The sequence below is a fragment of the Sporisorium graminicola genome, chromosome SGRAM_1, assembly GCF_005498985.1.
Source record: "Sporisorium graminicola strain CBS 10092 chromosome SGRAM_1, whole genome shotgun sequence".
Classification (NCBI taxonomy): Eukaryota; Fungi; Basidiomycota; class Ustilaginomycetes; order Ustilaginales; family Ustilaginaceae; genus Sporisorium; species Sporisorium graminicola.
The window spans coordinates 2747071-2766529 of record NC_043719.1 but is presented as its reverse complement, the minus strand read 5'-3'; the positions used below and the strand labels follow the sequence as shown (position 1 = coordinate 2766529).

The 19459-nt window shown below is 56.3% G+C and overlaps 4 protein-coding genes across 4 annotated transcripts; 3 read left to right on the top strand and 1 right to left on the bottom strand.

Annotated features, from left to right (window-relative positions):
* Positions 1-68: 68 nt before the first annotated feature.
* On the bottom strand, positions 69-3596 carry EX895_000974 (uncharacterized protein; the record flags this gene model as incomplete). Its single annotated transcript, XM_029881574.1, has 1 exon — positions 69-3596. One exon carries the CDS (start codon positions 3594-3596, stop codon positions 69-71), a length of 3528 nt encoding a protein of 1175 aa, XP_029742960.1.
* A 1650-nt stretch (positions 3597-5246) lies between these two features.
* On the top strand, positions 5247-5819 carry EX895_000973 (uncharacterized protein; the record flags this gene model as incomplete). The annotated part of the gene is made up of 1 exon (XM_029881573.1): positions 5247-5819. The coding sequence occupies one exon, from the start codon at positions 5247-5249 to the stop codon at positions 5817-5819; it is 573 nt and encodes a 190-aa protein (XP_029742959.1).
* Positions 5820-6861: 1042 nt separating this feature from the next.
* On the top strand, positions 6862-10527 carry EX895_000972 (uncharacterized protein; the record flags this gene model as incomplete). The annotated part of the gene is made up of 1 exon (XM_029881572.1): positions 6862-10527. The coding sequence occupies one exon, from the start codon at positions 6862-6864 to the stop codon at positions 10525-10527; it is 3666 nt and encodes a 1221-aa protein (XP_029742958.1).
* Positions 10528-13667: 3140 nt separating this feature from the next.
* Positions 13668-18761, top strand: EX895_000971 (uncharacterized protein; the record flags this gene model as incomplete). The annotated part of the gene is made up of 2 exons (XM_029881571.1): positions 13668-14073; positions 14191-18761. The coding sequence occupies 2 exons, from the start codon at positions 13668-13670 to the stop codon at positions 18759-18761; spliced, it is 4977 nt and encodes a 1658-aa protein (XP_029742957.1).
* Between the last annotated feature and the right edge of the window lie 698 nt (positions 18762-19459).

The following is a 19459-nucleotide window of genomic DNA, read 5'->3' as shown; positions in this document are numbered from 1 at the left end:
ATCTGAAACCCGTAAATCTGACATTCCTCTCTTGCTGCCGTCCTCACGTCTAATGTACCACTTCGACATCATCCGGCCAAAGCACCTTCGTTCCTCTCTGGTGGGTTGATCACCAGCATATTGACGCCGTTCATCTCGCCTTTCATGTCCGGCATCTCCTGAGGCGTGATCATGATGTACTGCACGTGCGGCGTTGCTTTCGCCTCGTTGATGATCATCTGTAACGCCACCCTTCTGTTGACTTGGTCCATGAAGATGTCAAACTCGTCCAAACATCGGATTGGAGAGCTCATCGCTTGCCACAGCGACAAGAGCAGGCAGGCGGTGGCGAAACTACGCTCGCCTCCAGACATGCCCTTGTTCGAGTGCTGCTGTGCTGCGCGTTGGGTTTGCGTCGCTCCCGAACCCCCTCTGTTGGACTGATCGTGCGCCTGCGTATCGACGGCGAGCGAGAGCTTTTCCGACTTGTGGTTAAACTTGAGCGTGCCTTCGTAACCTCGGGTGCCCAGATTACGTGCGAAATTGCTTTTGGCCCGCACAGCGATCGAGCGACGGAAGAAGTTCCACTTGGCGTATCGCACGGCCAGCGAGCTTCGAAGTCGTCGCTCGGCTTCGTTCATATTCTTCACCTCATCCTTGGCCTCGTTCAGAGCGGCTTCTCGTTTCTGCAGCTCCTCAGCCGCTTGCTCTAGGCTGATGCCTGCTTCAGAGGCAGCCTTCTTCTTCAGCAGCTGCAGCTCCTTCTTCTCAGCTTCGATCTGGATCATGGTGCGAGTGGTCTCGACCCTGTCGCAGTACTGCAGCGCAGACTGCTCGACGTTCTGATGGTCCTCTTCCAGCCTGGCCTCTTCGGTCTCGCTCGCCTGAACCTCAGCTTCGATGCTGACGTGCTTCTTCTTCCAGTGGTCGCGGTTGTTCATCTGCTTGACTCGTTCGGCCACAGCGTCTTTAAGGCGTTCATGGAGACCGCCCATCCTGTCCTCGAACTCGCGCTTTCGCGTCTCCAGCGCCTCAATCTGCTCTTGCACTGGAGCCCGTTTTGCTACGATGTCCGTCTTTTGAGACTGGATGTCTTGGAACTGCTGCAAGATGACCTCTTTCTCCGCCTCCACTTCTCGCTTTGCTTCCTCAAGCGCCGAGATGTTGCCAGGCGCCGCCTCCTGCATCTGTTCGTCGAGCCGGCTGTGTTGCTGGCGGAGGATATCCTTTCGCCTTCGCAGGTTATTGAGATCGCGCTTGCACGTGTCCTTTGTGCGCTCGAAATCGGCTTTATCTTGCTTGTGCTCGCGCAGCCGTCGAGTGCATTCCGCAATCTCTCGATCAAGTCGCTGCTGCTCGGTTTCGAGACTGCGAATAACATCGCCCACGTTCTGAGACAGACGCGGAGCGCCCCTATGATCCTGCAAAGCGGCCGACAGCGAGCCAGCCTGGCCACCGCTGATGCTGAACATGTCGGCAGAAAAGCACGCCTGAACGTTGTGCGGCTGGGTTCGCATGAGCATGTCTCCGTCTGCACGCTTTTCGACCAGGGCGGCACGTTCAATGTGGACGGCGAGGATCAACTGGCGCTTGACGATCTCGTTATCGCAGTCGAGGACGCGGAGGATGGTAGTTATCTCGGGATGTGGCTCTCCCGAAGAATAGTCGAACAGCGATTCTGCACCAATGACGATGGGCGAGTGGACACCAACACGGTCCATGATCTTCTTGAGACGCATTCTGTCGCTGTGATTCGACACGAAGAAAGCGTTGAGGTTGTTGCCGATGACGCTCTCCAGCACCCTCTGCCAGCGCATGTCCTTGAGCTTGACATGCGTGCCGAGCGGTCCGATGGGCTTGGCCCTCCAGCCGCTCTCGCTGTTGATGGCTTGGAGCAAGGCCGGCACTTTGGGCCCGCCGAACGCGGTGAGCCGATTGCGACTGCTTTCTCGCAATTGCGCGAGTCGCGAGTCGTTCATGCTGTACTCGTTCCTTAAGCGACGCAGATGCTGGCCAGCCTCCTCTTCGTGTTGCGATGCTTCAGCAATCTTAACGTCGAGCTCTCGCTGCTGCTCTTCCTTGTCGACCATCTCGTCTTGCAGCTCTTGTCGTTGCCTTTGCACCGTCTGGCGCTCGTCTTCGAGTTGCTGACGGCGTGACTGACCGTCCTTCGCGAGTTTCGCCGTCTCTTCACGGATCTGATCCTCGTACCTCTCGATGCTTCTGTTGATGTCCGTAACCTTGTCGTTCAGCTCGCGCTCCTGCAAGTTGAAGGCCTTGATCTGCTGTGCGAGGTCCTTGTCTTTGCGCGTGAGCTCGTCGTACTCCTGCTGGATGGGCGAAAAGACACCTTCGAAGTTGTTGTTCTCGTCTTCGAGTTGAACGATGCGTTCTTCGCATTTTTTCAACGCTTCCATACTCTGTTTGAGGCTCTCGTCGCATTTAACGAGCTTGGATCGGATGCGTTCGGTCTTCTCAACGGCCTGCTGCAGCTGCTCTTCGGCGTCCTGTACTTGAATCCAGACAAACTCGCGGTCGAGCGCGTCAATCTTGTCTTGGTAGCCGCGCGTCTCTCGCACTTTCTGCCACTGTTGAAGCGCCTGCTGTGCCAGAGCTTCGAGCTGCTCGAGCGCACCCGACTTGAGCGCCAACGCCGACTTCATGCTGCGGACGTGCGTCTCGATGAGGTCGTACTCGCGCACGAGTTGGCTGAGCTGAGTACCCTCGAGGAAGAATTTGTACACCTCGGCCGGGTCGGAGCTGCCCAGGAACTGCCGAGCCGTGTCCTGGGTGAGAATGTGGATGGGATTGTCCGGCTGGATGTTGGCAAAGTCGCAGAACGACTCGAGCTCTGCCTTTGTGGTCGCAACCACCTTGCCGCTGGCCGATTTCATCTTCCACGTGCCACCTCCTTCGGCGAGGATGCGGCGTTCTATGACAATGTGACTGCCGTACGCTTCGGGCTTGAAGGCGTCGCTGCCCTGGTTGCGCACAGTCACTGTGATGGTGGCGGAGTGCTCGCCCTTCTTGACGAGGTCTTTGAGGCTCGCGCCGCGGTTGGTGGAGCTGGTCTTGCCGCCCAGTGCAATCATGAGTGCGGTGAGGATGGTGCTCTTGCCGCTGCCGTTGCGACCCATGACAAAGTTGAGCCTTGGTTCGAGATCGATGGAGAAGTTGGCGTGGCACATGAAGTTGCGCAGCACAATTCTTTCGACGATACCCGACTGCGCCGTGCCATGGTCTGCTTCGGCGAGGCGTCGCTCTTCTTCGGCTCGATCCTCGTCCGAGTCGATTTCATCCTCTTCGTCTTCATTCATGTCATCATCTTCGTCGTGATCTTCATCCTCTTCTGCTGACTCCACGCCGACTTCATCTGGTGTCACGATGCCGTCGTCCTCCCCGTCCGTCGGTGCGATCGCCTGGGACGTTGCAGTACGACGAGCGCTCTGCGGCTGAGACTGCGATTGCTCGGGAGTGTTATGGTCCTCGCGGTTGCTGAGAGGAACGCGGCTGCTGGTACGTGCGCGCTTGGGCGAAACGGCATTGATGGCATCATCTTGATCGTCCACCAACGAGTCTCGGCGACCGTTCTCGGACGACCTCTTTCCCAGCGCCATCGTAAGTCACGTTCAGAAAGGTGATGCGGACGCTCGGTCTTGAGCAGAATTGCTCCGCGGCGGTCTCCTAGAGCGCTTTATGTGTTGCTGATATTCGCCGTCTGTTGCACTCAGCCGAGACCGGCTCCGTCGGAAAGGGGGCTGGCCATGCAGGAAGAAGGGGTTACTTGACGCTTGGCGCACGGATTTGTCTGGTGGCCTGAAGCTCGGAGCCTGGATGAGGCAGGAGGCGCTGATATCAGCCTGATCCTGTACAAAGTGGCTGCTTAGAAGATTGGCTCGAAGTGTTAGGAGAGAGGCGAAGGAGGTGCCTTCGAGTTGGAGACGAGACTGCGGAAAGACATTCCAAGACCAACACTTGAAAAGGCTGAGTCGCTGCAGCAAGGGCGTGCGCGCGTGTCTGGGTGTGTATGTCGAGCCGCTGCAGAGACTGTCAAAATCCTAATCAATCAGCCGCTGGAGTCGCAGCAGCAGAACCGGACGCGTCGCGGAAATGGCACTTCTTCTCTTCACTTGTGACTTTACTGTTCTGTAGTCAAAAGCGAGGGAGATGGCCCGATGAACAACCCCGATTCTGGCTGAATTTGAAAGGCACGCTGAGCGGAAGACTTGCCTTTTTGGTCAGGTCAAATTGGTTCAGATTTTTATTTTTATTTTTGACAGGGTCGATCAGAAATAAGCGAGCTGCAGTTGTTGACAGTCGAGCCCCTAAACAACCTCGAGCGGAGTTCGTTTGAGAAAGAGCAAGAGAGCCCCCCCTCCTCGACGTTGTTGCCGTCCCGCTCCCAGCACCTCCTAAACTGTCGCGTTGGCCTCCTACTGAGTCTGCAGGAGAGTCCTGGGTGCTCTGCATTGATATGCGAGCCAAATTCGCGCTGCTGCAACGTGCATAGAAGCAAAGCACGGAGCTGCCAGAGTCGAGCTTCATTTGGCTCATGAGGACGTCGGGAGCGTGAGAGAGCCTTGCCAGCCTCCAGGATGTGTGCCATGGTTTTTGAGCTTGGATGTCTCTTCCTTTAGCGCAGGCGGAACTAGGGCTCGATAAGTCAACATGGGACGGAAGGCGCTAAGGCTAGAGAGGGAGAGGGAAGGCAAACTTCGACACTAGAAAGGACATGTGGGGGAAGGAATGCAACTCTACTCTTTCCTTTTCGAGCTTGAAGCCAAGACACACGGGCTCGAGCTGTCGTGCATGCAACTCGCGACATTTTGGCCCCTGTCCAGCTCCGCCCTGCATGTCGACGCCCTGATGCCGCTGCTGCCTTTGCAAGATTCATCCCCTCGAAGAGTTCCGTCCGCTTCCCGTGGTCCTCAGCCTGCCAAGCCGACGCCGTGCCCGTCCTCGACGCTTGACTGCCATCTGGTGCACTTGAGTCTGACCTGGCTTTCCATTACCCTTTCGAAGACATCTCCTCCTCCTTTCGTCTCCACCATCCATTATCAACCGCACTTTCCGGCCAGCGCTTTGTTTCCTTCATAGCGAACGACACGTTACGACCTCGTCACTTCGACACACAAGACGTCGCACCTGGTTCACGTTGGCGCACCCTGATAGCCGACTGAGCAGCAAGTCTCGACAATTGACCCCACATCGCACTGTCGACATCCAAACACCGCCTACCGTAGCAGCTATCCACTTCGATCGTTGACATGTGGTGCGACAACTGCCTCCTCGTGTTTCCTCTGCGCCACGGCGCCATGGTGTGGAACGTCTTCATTGCAGCCTACAACCTGGCAGGTTCCATTCTTCTCTTTCAAAAAGGTCAATTCCTATTCTTTAACTACCCTGAATACCAGATCTACGGTGGCATTGGAATGGCCGTCATGTCCATCTGCATCCTCACCACCGTCGGTATGGCCAACAACTCGTACATGTTCATGCGCCTCTGCTTCTTCGTGTGGCCGCTCATCCTCATAGTCGTCGCTGTTCGAGCTGGCTTTATGATCTTCCAGATTGACAGGCAGCAAAGCAAGATCGTCTGGGAGTGCAACAACGGTGGTCAGCTGTGGGGAACACCAGCTGAACAAGGCGCTGCCAACGGCACCATGCCCTCGGGTCTTTGCTCGGCCGGTTTCCACAGTCTCTACATTGCGTTTGTCTTTTCGCTTGCCATCGACCTGGCTTTGCAAATTTATGCTTACTTCATGTGCTGGCGCTTCAAGAAGAGGATCGAGCATTACTACGCCCTCGCCACCAAGGAGTCCAACATTTACAGCTTCTAAGCAGACCACCCTCTTCGACGAGTTTAGTGGCACACACATGCATCCCTCACTCGATGCTGGCCGCCTCCTCATCATGGACGCCGGGCCCATCGAATTCCTGAACTTTTTCAGCATGTTGCTTGCAATCAACGGTCCTATCGACGGGCACGTCATCTGCAAACGAGTCTCATCTTGGGTCCTTCACCAGGCATTTACACGGACACTTCAGCCCTTCTGTTTCCAGCGGTGACAATGCGTTTTATTGCGATCAGGGGCCTGCGGTGTACACTACATACAGTACAGTACTTCAACAGCTTCTTACCAAGCCACCCTTGACCGTCGTCCTCTTTCTCTTGTCTCATTCTCATGTTGTAACGATAGCAGCTTCACGAATTTAACGATCTTGCACTAACGAGTCAACCTCTATGGTCGCTCTATGTAGCTACTTGAGCTGCGCTTCGGCGTGTCGAGGATCCTGCAGAGCCTTCATTAACATCCTAGCTTCGCAGGTCTTGGCTCGACAAAAAGATGCAGGGTCAGGGTCGGATGTTGAAAAGCGCAAACTGAGACCAACATCTCTGCCACGACGAAGACGAATCAGAATTTTGCGGTATTTGGTATTGTTCAAATGAGAGCGCTAACATACTAGGAAAATTGGCAGATACTTCACCCGACTCCCGAATCTTTGTGTTGCTGGTTGGGATGCTTATGGTTTCGGAAGATTCCATCCTGACGATGTCAAACTCTCTTTGTAACTTCATTCTAGGCTCAGCACACGATAGCGGTCAATCAACAGCAACGAGACATCACTGCTGCCGCTGGAGCTGCTCTTCTGTCTAGGCACTTGCAACGTGTCTGCGAACGTCTCCTGCTCCCGTTCCAACGACTAAGAAGCCCGGATCCTCGAAAACGCTTTCGCCAGGCCGTCGGTCCACTTTCGCAACAACGGACTACCTAGTAGGGAAGACGTCCTTGCATCCATCTATGTGTCACGGGTGACCACGATTGTTTGCCTCGGTTCTATCTTACAGCACAAGGCCCTTACTAAACAGCTCATTTCAACATGGACGCGATGCATCTCTACAACCTGACGCTGCAGCCGTCTGGCAGCGTTAATGCGACCGTGGTGGGTCAGTTCTCAGGGACAAGGCAGCAGGAGATTATTGTCGCAAAAGGCAGTCGCTTGGAACTTCTCAGACCCGACACCCAGACAGGCAAAGTGGACACCGTGCTCTCTCACGATGCTTTCGGCGTTGTTCGCAGCTTGGCTGCCTTCCGTCTGACCGGCGGATCCAAAGACTACCTCATCGTCGGCTCAGACTCGGGCAGAATCGTCATCCTCGAGTATCAGCCGAGGAAAAATTCGTTCGACAAGGTGCACCAAGAGACTTTTGGTAGATCTGGCTCCCGCAGGATTGTGCCTGGCCAGTATCTTGCCACAGATCCGAAAGGCCGAGCCGCCATGATCGGTGCCATGGAGAAGGCCAAGCTGGTCTACATTCTCAACAGAGATGCTCAGGCCAATCTCACGATCTCGAGTCCGCTCGAAGCGCATAGACCCAACGGCATCATCCACCACATCATTGGCGTCGACGTTGGCTTCGAGAACCCTCTGTTTGCGTGTCTCGAGGTCGACTATTCGGAATCCGACCGCGATCCTTCAGGACGTGCCTCCGAGGAGGCAGAGAAAGCGCTCACCTACTACGAGCTCGACTTGGGCCTCAACCACGTCGTCCGTAAATGGTCCGAACCCGTCGATCCACGGTCCAATCTGCTCATCCAAGTACCTGGAGGCTACAACCAGAATCTAGAGAAGTGGGACGGGCCCAGTGGTGTGCTGGTCTGCAGCGAAGACTACATCACCTACAAGCATCAGGACCAGTCAGAACACCGTGTACCCATCCCCAAACGCCTCAACCCCATCGAAAATGCGTCAGAGAGGCGTGGCACTCTCATCGTCGCAAGCGTCCTGCACAAGATGAAGAACGCCTTCTTCTTCCTCGTCCAGTCTGAAGACGGCGATCTGTTCAAGATTACGATGGAACATCAGGACGACGAGATCCGTTCGCTCAAGATCAAATACTTTGATACGGTGCCCATCGCATCTGGTTTGGCCATCTTGCGATCCGGTTTTCTGTTTGTCGCATCCGAGTTTGGCCCGCAGCTGCTCTACTCGTTTCAGAAGCTCGGCGACGACGACGACCTGCCCGAATACATCTCAACCGACTATGACGAGAATGGGGCAGGACGAAGACGGCCGCAGCTGCCGACGTTTACGCCTCGACCGCTGGACAATCTTGTCCAAGTCGACGAAGTGCCCAGTCTTGACCCTATCCTGGATTCCAAACCGCTCAACCCCTTGGCTTCCGACTCACCACAGATCTTTTCTGCCTGCGGTCGAGGGGCGAGGAGCAGCTTCAAGATGCTGCGTCACGGTCTGGAAGCTCAAGAGGCGGTTAGCTCCGACCTGCCCGGTGTGCCGAGCGCGGTATGGACGTCCAAGATCACTCGACAGGACGAACACGACAGCTACATCGTTCTCAGCTTTGTCAACGGTACGCTCGTCCTAAGCATCGGAGAGACGATTGAGGAAGTTTCAGATAGCGGGTTCCTGACGTCCTCGTCTACACTGGCAGTGCAGCAGCTCGGCGAAGATGCGTTGCTGCAAGTGCATCCCCACGGCATCCGGCACATTTTGGTGGACAAGCAGGTCAATGAATGGGCAACGCCCAGTCTGCCCAATGGTCGACAGACGACGATCGTGGCAACGTGCACTAACGAGCGCCAGGTGGTGGTGGCTCTGAGCAGCAACGAGCTGGTCTACTTTGAGCTCGACATGGACGGCCAACTCAACGAGTATCAGGAGCGGAAGGCTATGGGCGCGGCCGTGCTCACCATGAGCATGGCAGATTGTCCCGAAGGCCGTCAGCGAACACCTTACCTTGCAGTGGGATGCGACGATTCTACGGTGCGCATCATCTCACTCGAACCCAACTCGACGCTAGCATCCATTTCGATCCAAGCGCTCACAGCACCCGCCTCCAGCATCTGCATGGCCGAGATGCAGGACGCCACTATCGACCGCAACCACACGACGACGTTTGTCAACATTGGTCTGCAGAACGGTGTGCTGCTTCGCACCGTGCTCGATGCAGTGACGGGTCAGCTGACGGACACGAGAACGCGATTCCTGGGCAGCAAGGCGGTGCGGCTAATCCGAACCAAGGTGCACGGGCAAAATGCGGTGATGGCCTTGAGCACACGGACGTGGCTGTCGTTTACGTACCAGGACCGGCTGCAGTTCGTACCGCTCATCTTTGACGCTTTGGACCATGCATGGTCGTTCAGCGCCGAGCTGTGCCCAGAGGGTTTGATTGGTATAGTCGGCAGCACACTGCGCATCTTTACCATTCCATCGCTCGCGAGCAAGCTCAAGCAGGACTCGGTGCCGCTCTCATATACCCCGCGCAAAATGGTACCTCATCCGAACGAGCAAGGGCTGTTTTACGTTGTGGAAGCCGAGCACCGTACACTGTCTCCGGGAGCGCAACGCAGACGGACCGAGTTGCTCGAGAAGGAGCTCAAACCGCATCAGCGAGGCGTCCTGGATCTCAACCCGGCAGAGTTTGGCCTGATTCGCGCCGAGGCAGGCAATTGGGCGAGCTGCATCCGTGTTGTGGATGGAGTGCAGGCGCAGACTACCTACAAATTGGAACTGGACGACAATGAGGCAGCCTTCAGCATTGCCATCGTGCCCTTTGCCAGTGCGGAAAAGGAAACGATGCTCGTGGTGGGTTCGGCTGTCGACGTTGTCTTGTCTCCACGCTCGTTCAAGAAGGCGTACCTGACGACCTACCGCCTGACGAACGACGGGCGAGAGCTCGAGGTGCTCCACAAGACCGAGGTGGACGACGTTCCGCTAACCTTGCGACCCTTCCAAGGCCGTCTTCTCGCTGGCATTGGCAAGGCACTCCGCATCTACGATCTCGGCAAGAAAAAGCTGTTGCGCAAGTGCGAAAACAGGTCGTTCGCCACGAACATTGTCTCGCTCGACGCGCAGGGCTCCCGAATTGTCGTGGGCGACATGCAGGAGAGCATCATCTTTGCCAGCTACAAGCCGCTCGAGAACCGGCTTGTCACGTTTGCCGACGATGTGATGCCCAAGTTTGTGACGCGCTGTGCGATGCTCGACTACGACACGGTGGCAGCGGCGGACAAGTTTGGCAACGTGTATGTGCTGCGTGTCGATGCTGACACGAGTCGCAGCGTGGATGAGGATCCGACGGGAATGACGATTGTGCACGAGAAGCCCGTATTAATGGGCGCAGCGCACAAAGCGACGCTGGTTGCGCACTTTTTCGTCGGCGACATTGTCACGTCGCTCAGCAGAACGGCCATGGTTCCAGGCGGTCGCGAAGTGTTGTTGTATACGGGTATTTCGGGTACAATTGGTGCGCTGGTTCCCTTTGTCAGCAAGGAGGACGTCGACACGCTGTCGACGTTGGAGTCGCATCTGAGGCAGGAGAACAGCAGTCTGGTGGGTAGAGATCATCTCGCCTACAGAAGCAGCTATGCTCCCGTCAAGAGCGTGATCGACGGAGACCTGTGCGAGACGTTCGGATTGCTTCCTCCTGCCAAGCAGAACTCGATCGCACAAGAACTGGACCGAAAGCCGAGCGAGATCAACAAGAAGCTCGCCCAGCTCAGAGAAGGCTCCACTGGATTCTGAGTCCGCAGCATATCATGTTGTACTTGTATCGCTCTTTCGTTGTTCTCATGCGGACAAGATCAGCAATCTCGCCTTGCTAGTAGTGGACTGTGTGAACCGTGTCGTGTCAGCATGAGGGGTCATAAAGAAAAGCTGGGTTCAAGTGCGCGTGGGGGAATTGTCTAAATCGGGCTTCTTGCGTTTCTCGCGTAGATCTGTCCTTGAACCATGAAACTGCGCCCAGCCGCTTTTACTTGAACGACGCCGAAACTTTGCCTTTGCTGCAATCGCCCCGACGCATGGCGTGTGATGAGCTGACTAGACACACGCGATCCACAAGCAGCAGCTCCTGATGGCATGGTCCTGGCTCGAAGTACTGCGGGATGTCCGTTCTGAAGGGTCTGTTTTGATGATCGACGCGGTGCGCCACGTTTGGAAATTTCACACACGAGCAAGGCCTGAAGAGATCAGAGCCAGCCTAACCGAGCCATAATGTGACTTTGGGGGGTAACCGAGCTGAAGCAGATCATCGCGTCCCTGGCGACGCTTAGGCGAGCAACCAGCGATCGTGGCATTCAGAGAAAGAGCTCCGTAACCGACGGGCCAAAAGGCGGAAAGCGGAACAAGCAAGGCATAGAGGCTGCAGGGGCTGTTGGTGGCGTGCCCAGACAAGTGCTTTGTCCGCAGCTCAAACCACAGTAGTTCAGTGCAAAGATATTCATCTCGTCTTTCACGAGTCTAGCCGCGCCGCCAATGCTAATTGCGCAAGGCTGCAATGCCGGAAAGGATGAGAGAAAAACAAGCAGGCGAGCGCTGACCCTTGATGCGAGTCGGGATCTTGGTTGACTTTTGGACCAGGATCGATGACAACAGCGCTTCCGCCGACACCATGCAGAGAAGCAAGCAAAGAAAGCAACGTGAATGAGACGTCGGTCAAGCCAAACCTAGCTCTCAAGCGGTGACGGGCATTTCTCGAGCGGCATATGAGCGAGGGATCAGCGTCCGAACGTCCTTCATCAATCATCGGCTCTTGATGGTGAGGTATGGCGATGATAGTAAGGAGCTACTCAAGGATACAGGATGATTGATTAGGAAGGTGTGTGTTTTCGTTTGCTAAGTGTTTGTACATTAGCATCGAAAGAAGAGTCTGGCGGGGCGTAGGCGTGCTGCTGCGGCGTCAAGGAACGAGAGCTCCGCTCAACCAGTAAATGCTAGCGGCTTGGGCGTCGCCGAGCCATGAGCGCGCAAAAAGGTGTCTTGATCTGCACTCTGCGTCGACCAGAATGTTTGTGCCAAAGCAGTGTTCAGGATCAACAGCAGCTTCTCTTGGGGGCTCTCTCCGTTGTGTATGGACGACTTGATGTAAACGCCGGAGACCCTCGATTTTTCCCAGGAAAGCAGGAGAGCTTGCCACGTCTTTCAGCGATGCATGCATGCGGTGCGAAGCGAGTCTTTGCCAGTTTGCGTGATTCTCAATTTTAGTTTTTAATTCTAATCGTATTTTCCCGTCGAAAGAAGCAGGAAGTAGGATGAAACCGACACAGAGACAGACAGCGAGACAAGAAGAATCCCAAATGTCTCAGATGGCGGAGCGTGGTGGGTGGGATATCCTTTGCGGTTTCAAGAGCAATTGCTCTCCGCTCCTGGTTGTGCACAGATTCTGAGCTCGCTTCTGTACGAGCTGCACATGCTTTTGAGGGCCAGCTGGACCCGTTTCTTCTCAACCACATCGCCACGCTCAGCGATTCCGCCCGACGGCTTCTTCGAACGTCTCGCATCCAGTACTTTGGTGCCATGAAAAAAAAAAGGTCGCAAGGAGGTCGAGCGAGCGTAGTTAGTGTGTGACGATACAGAAGCAACGAGGGTGCTGCATTGTCTTCCGACTCTGCGGTGCTGCAAAGATCTGCAGGTGCGAAGTAAGCTTGCTGCCCTTGATCTTGCTGGTTGGTGCTGTTGCTCATCGCCATTGACCAGGGCCCCTCGAACTTTGAGTTGAACTGCACCGCGCGACTGCTCTTGGTTGCCACCCGTCATCGCTACGAGAACAGCCAGCAGCATCTCTGCGCTTCGCTCGACCCCGAGGATCATTCGCCGCCGTTGCATCCCACGTCCTCTCCATCACCTTGGGTTCTGTTCCAACCGACCACCTTCATCGACAAAATTTGGTGGGTGCTTCAACGAGAAATCTTCTGTCTCGCGCAAAGTTCCGGCGCCTTTCGCCATCACCACCCACTTTTTTGGCCCTCTTCCTCCCATCGTCCCAGACTGTTCTTGGAGTTCGCGGTGATAACCCGCCTTGCAATTTCGATCGGCTCCTCTCAACTAAGGACCAGCGGTGATAGCTGCCATCGCTCCTCTTTGCGACCGTCAACATCGACAAGTCGTCATTCACAATCCAGCTTCCCTTTATACACCATACGCCGTCACCTCCGCTTCCCGCCGAACAAACAAGCTCGAAGGTTCATCTCGTCGTCGACACCATCTCGATCGATGCGCACTCCCGACGACAGCTATAACTCTAAAGCGGAAAGTGTGCCATACACTTACAGCAGCACCCTGTTTCATTTCGAGTCAAGATCGTCCACGCGACGACAAGGTTGACTTTCCCTTCCCTCATTCTAACGATTCGCAAAAGTCTTCTCGCATCGAGACACGGACAATCCGATCCGTCTAGGGCCCCCTTCTCTTGTGCAAGATAACTGACACTGTCGGTGTCTACCCGACGCAGCAGCACAGGCCTCTCACCGCCCGCTCGGCTCTTCCGGTTGCTGAGGAAGCATCGCAGCAGGTCCGCCGTTGTCTCGACACTTCAACCCGGCGCTCAACTTCATTCTTGACTCACTCGACCTCACTCCAGATTTCGTTTCGCATCGCATCGCCACACTACGTCTCTCAACCACGTACTCTTTGCCGAGCCGGTGCAAGAAAGGCTATACAGCGGCAATCCGACTGGACGGCTGTGCTGCTAGGTCGCTTCCTCAGAGGAAAGTAGCGCAAGATCCCTTCTGCCACATACGACGCGATTTTGCCTGCTGCATTTTAGGGCAACGAAAGCCTCTTTGCTGCTGCTTCTGCAAGCTTCGCGGCTGCATGGGTGCTGCTCCAAAGTAGACGTATCCAGTGCTCTTTGACACTGCGAGATTAGTGCCACCAGAGACATCATGTCCACCTCTCAGCTCACTCCTCGGGCCAAACCGATCCCTTTGCTATCCGAAAAGTCGCTCCCATCACCGCCACCACCATCACCTTCGCCTTCTTCCCGGCCTCCGTCGTCCGACGCAGCGACACACCCAGCTGCTTCAACATCCTACGCTGCCAAGACCATCAAGGCTCTTCCAGCTCGTCCCACCTTCCCGTGCAGCTGGGCAGAGTCCGCCTCTGTCGAGGGTGAGTCGAGCGCAGATTCCGTCTTCCTCACACACGCCTTGCGCTCGAGATCAAGTGGCAGCACCGCGTCTTTCCTCGACTTCGGCCCAGATACGCCCGAGAGTCAACTCTTTGCTCGCGCGCCGGCCGGTGCTCGACCCGGCACAGCTCCGCATCTCACGCAGCGTCAGCGAGTGGACTGTAAGTTGCTTTATCTACCAACGAGAGCTCGAAGCAACCCTGAAACTGATCCTGCTTTCCGTATTGTCATTTTTCTCTTCGATTCGGGTCTGATCTCGAACATGCCTGGTATTATAGCTTTCAAAGACGGCGCCAGCATTGCAACGTCCAGTCCAACATCCTCGCCGCCGCAAGAGTTTTATTCGCCACGGCTCATGCCAGAATCCCCAAGGTCGACGATTCGATCTGCACAGTCCTTAAACATGTCGTCCGGGTCTCCCTCGAGCTCTGTTCGCAGAGCGGCGCGCCCGTCCCTCCCGACACAGTGGAAGACGAGCCCAGACAGTAGCAAGAATCCACCTGCTGCCCCTCCTCGTCTGAGCTCTGTCGAGTCGGCCAAGCTCTTCGAGCCCTCACCGTTCCCCCCTGCTGGCAGTCAGCATGGCCACAGTGGCCAGTCTTCTCCTGCCAGTCAAAGGCTCAGCTCGCATCACACTCGCTTCTCCTCCGACTATTCGGTTCGCGACTCGTCTTCAACCCAGACCTCCCTGTGGACCGAGCGCAGCATGGCCAGTTGCGCCACCAGCCCCGCCTGCGCACAATACGCCCTCTTCGCATCAGATGACGCGGCCGGCCATGTGGCTACCAAAGGCGGAGACATATGCGACACCACCGAGGAGCTTGACGAGGACTCGGTAGGTCTTGGCATCACTTCTGACTTTGAACACGACACCTCTAGTCGAAGATCCAGTGCTGCTCCCGTCCTGCCTTCGCCCATGCTTCCCGGCAGTGCAAAGGCCATGCAAGGTCCTTTTTCGCATCATCGCGCTCCTTCCTGGACCAGGCGTGTAGATGTCTCTCCCTTCTCTGGTCTCCCTTCGCAATCGTATGCGAACGGAGAGGGCGGCCTGCGACCCTTGGGCTCGAATGTCAGCCCAAGCATGCAGCGCGCACTAAGTGATGTCACCCCCGTCTCGTCAGCCGGCGAGGACATCGCTGCTGCTGTTGCTTCTGTCTCGTCCTCTACATCGGTAAATCTCGACATCCCGCTTCGTCGCGACTCACGTATCCGTTGCTCTTCAGATTCAGCCAGTTATCGCCAGACAACATACGACACTTCAAAGCATTTGCATTCACCTGCGCTTTCGAACTCTTCTTCGGCATCCAACTCAGGACGCTTCACTCCGGGACTTCCACCAATGTCGTCGAACAGTGCAGGCATCGGCAACCTCAGTGTCTTGCAGAGCCCGCCGCGCACTACTTCGCTGCACTACTCGCCTTCTGCCCGATCCATGCGAGGTTCTCCGAAAAGCGGGTCGCCGCTGACACCCCCGGCCCAGAGCCCAGGATGTGCAACTCGAAGGCCCGCTCGCCCAACCTTGGACCGCATCACAACCATATGTGATCTCAGCAACTCGATCATAGCTGTGCCGTCGACGCCAGACACCGAGTCCGAGCACGACTCGCCAATCAGAACCACGCGAGAACCTTCGTTGCGAACCTCGTCTGCTGCTTCGCGTGCGCGCAGGGTGTCAGACGCCTCGATCAACAGTTTTCTCCAAAACGGCGAGTTCAGTCACATTGTCGGTGCTTACACGAGCAGGATGCGCTGGGAGGAGGGCCTCTACGATTTCGACGAGAGTGCCGAGTTGGATGGTGACGAGTCGAGGGCGGTACAGACAGCTGAGGACGGCAGCGCTACGATCGTCCAGGGCAGTGATCTGACTCTGGCGCAGATCGAGGCCGAGACTGGCCCCAACACTACGCACCTTTTGCTCAGCTGCAACCAGACAGAGGGCCTCGCTGAAGTCTTGGAACGCATGTTGCCACAAACCACCAATCTGCTGGTCCTCGACCTGTCCAACTGTGGTCTGCAACGCCTTCCAGACGCCATTGGCGCATGCATCGCACTCGAAGAACTCGACATTTCCGGTAATCCAGCCGACCACTTACCAGATTGGATCCTAAACCTTCGCGCTCTCCGAATCCTTTCAGCTGACCGCATCGGACTGCACCACCTTCCCTCGAGCCTCATTCAGCTTCAGGTGCTTCAGCGCCTTAGCATCCGAAACAATCAGCTTGTCTTCTTGCCTAGCTGGCTCTACCGCATGTCAAAGCTCAACAACCTCTTTGTCGAGGGCAATCACTTCCGCGGGCCGTGGCAGGACATTGTAGCACCGTTGCTCTCACAGGCCCCTGAGCCACTTGAACGCTCCTCGCAGCCAGCACAGGCGCAGCAGATTGAGCATGCCCCAAGCATGCAAGTATGTTCGAGCAGCGCCAACCATTTCAACCTTCAGCAGGTGTCGGAACGCCCCCTCATGGCTCGGATGCGCAGCGCGAATGACCTGCAGAGCATGCTCAGCGGTCCCTTTGGATCTTCGACTCCACCGGCGTCGACTCCCGATTTCCAGAGCGACGATAGCGGACACGTCAGCCCAAAGGGTGCACAGTCGCGGCCCACCACCGCATACGAGGATCGAATCACCAGACTCTCGTTTGCCGACGAAGCGGATTCGCATACCCCCGGTGGAGGCAAGTGGGGCGGATTCCTCAAGAAGATCGGACGCAAGGCCTCGAGCCAGAGACTTGGTGTAGCATACAACGACCATACGACGAGTCCAAGCGAGAGCCGATTTTCGTCGCCAAAAGCTTCGCGTAAATCCCTTCGCTCGTCTAATGGCGCTGCGAGGTCCAATTCGATCTCGAGGAGCGGGGCAGCCGCTGCTGCGACGACTCCGTCTCAATCCGAGCCCATCTGTCCTTCGATCGTCGAGGTGTCTCGCAGTCTTGCTCAGGCAGTCGGTGAGAATCCCGTCAACCGTAACGCGCCTATGACGCCGCTCGAAGCACCCTCCCGTCCCCGGATGCTTCCGGAGCCAGTTAGGCTCTTGCAGCCATTTCATTCAGACTCGGACGCGAAAAAAGCGCGCAGACGCAGCTTCTTACCGGTACAGGCCTTTGCAAATGCAGCTGCTGCCGCTGTTCCCATCACATCGGAATTGAAGGGTTCTACCGCGGCGCCTTCCTCGTCCCAGGAGATGGATGAAGAGAGCCTTGCCATGCACCGTAATCGCCTTCGTGCGCTTATGCACTACCTCCGCGATCTCGACGATCTCACTGCCGCACGCAGCGAAGCAACGTCGGTTGTAGGACCCAGCAAGAGCGCGCTTGCGCACCTTCGCGATGCGAACGGATCTTCGCGCAGACCCAGCATGCATCGCGCAGAGTCGAGCAATCCTTCAACCAAGTCGCGAGATTCAGGCGGAGAGTACGTTATCAGCACGGCGGCCAGCTCCATTTCGGAAGGAGCCTCAAGTGAGCCGGCGCGTCTCAGCACAGCTCGGTGCAGCAAGGACGACTCGGTGAGACGATTCCGCATCATTGCCGAAATCGTGTCGACCGAGCGCACCTACGTGAAAGGACTGGGTGAGCTGGTCGACATCTATGCCAAACCTGCCATGGCGCCTGCCGACGGCAACAGCGGTGTCCCAGTAATTCCGCCTGGCGAGCACCGTGCTGTCTTTGGCAACGTCGAAGCTCTGCTGCAGTTCCATCGTACTGTGTTCCTCCCATCTCTGGTAGCGATGGCGAGGCCAGTGCTTGAGCACGACCAGGATTCGCCCGGCGATATGGCACCTGAGGAGACTGCGGCGGTGGCGGAGAAGGTGGCCTCGGTGTTTTCGACGCACGCGGCATTCTTCAAGATGTACACGAGCTACATCAACAACTGCGACTCTGCGCAAGACAGGATCAGTGCATGGATGGCGACAACCACAGCTGGCAACGGCGGTGGTCTTTCGTTGCGTGGCGCTTCCGGCTACAGCGCCTTGCAGGCATTCGGAGCCCTGTCTGCGCAGCAAGGTGCTGCCACAGCCATACACGCGAACGGCATGATAAGTGCAAACTCTGCCTCTGGCCTTTATGGCTCAGACACTCATCTGTCTCCGTCGCAGCGTAAGAAGATCAAGACGTTCATGAAGCGTTGCCGCACTCATCCTCGTCATACTCAGCTCAACGTGGAGAGCTATCTGCTGCTTCCCGTGCAGCGCATCCCTCGATATCGCCTGTTGCTCGAGGATCTGGTCAAGAGCACGGACACGACTCGACTGGCGGATGGCGATGCGCTTGCAATGGCGCTGGAGCATGTCACGCAGATTGCATCCAAGGTCAACGAGAGCAAACGTCAATCCGAGCAGGATCGACGATTGCTGGCGTGGCAGTACCGCATCCGTGGACACATCGAGGGACCCCTGGTGCAGCCTCACCGTCGCCTGCTCAAGGACGGATCTTTGCAGCTCAAGCGTGTGGTGCGTCGCATCCCAGGCTTTGTTCGATGCAATCGAAGCGCTTCGGACGGTAGTGCCGAGCAGCGGCAGAGCTATGGCGCCTTGTCGCCGGCTCAAGTCGTGTCGGGCCAGAATCATGTGCTGTCCGCCGACCACTTACAGCAAGTGACCGAGAACCAAAGCATGTCTCTGATCCTCTGTAGCGATGTCGCGGTTTTGTGCACCGAGCAGGCGAGGAGCAAAGATGCCAACGCGCCCGTGTTGCTTCGATCGATGCTCAAACTAATTCGACCCGTCGAGGTTCTCGGTGGAGTGAATCTGCGCATCGTAGATCGCTCCGAGATTCTGTACCTTGCCGCATCGTCGCCGGAAGAGGCGGTGGCTTGGAAGACGGCGTTCGATCTTCACTTCTACCAGTAAACAACCACAATTTCTAATCAAAGGCTGCGATCCGCGACTCGTTCATACAACCATTTCCCTGTTTTTGCACGACTTGACGTCCACCGCCTCCTTCGTTTTCATCTGTCGCTTTCTTTGGTCTCTTTTCTTGCACTCCTTTGGCGTGCTCTAGCTGTAACATCACCTTGATTGGCCCACTCTACGTTGACAAGCCTGCGCAAGCGATGCGAATGAAGTGTGAAGCCTGCTTGGTGGGATTCGTGGGAATGTTGGTTCATGGGACAAAGGAGAGCGCGAGGAGCTGCGAGCGAAAAGTGCGCAAATAGTGTGCCGCGCACAGACCGATGTGTCGCTAGCTGAGTGTTTCTTTATGTACAGCGGATATGCGTGTGTTGCTCTGCTGCGGAGTCGCTACTGGGCGAAATTCGTGACTGTGCAGTGTTCAGGCGGGTCTTGCGAAGTTTCCTCTCTCCACTCCGTGACCAACTTCTTTGCTTTGCACCATCACTGCCAACGGTCAACGTATCGCTGCAACGAAGGGTCTCACCTTCCAAGATCCCCCTGAGGCACGCTTGTGCTCGCTCGCCTTATTTGTGTCAGAACGACGACGCAGATTAGCCGTCTGCACGCCGAACCGCCGGCAGCTCAAGGCTACGTCCTGCTCCGACAACAACTCCTCACATCGCCTGCAACAGCTACCGACCATGGCTCTGTGATAG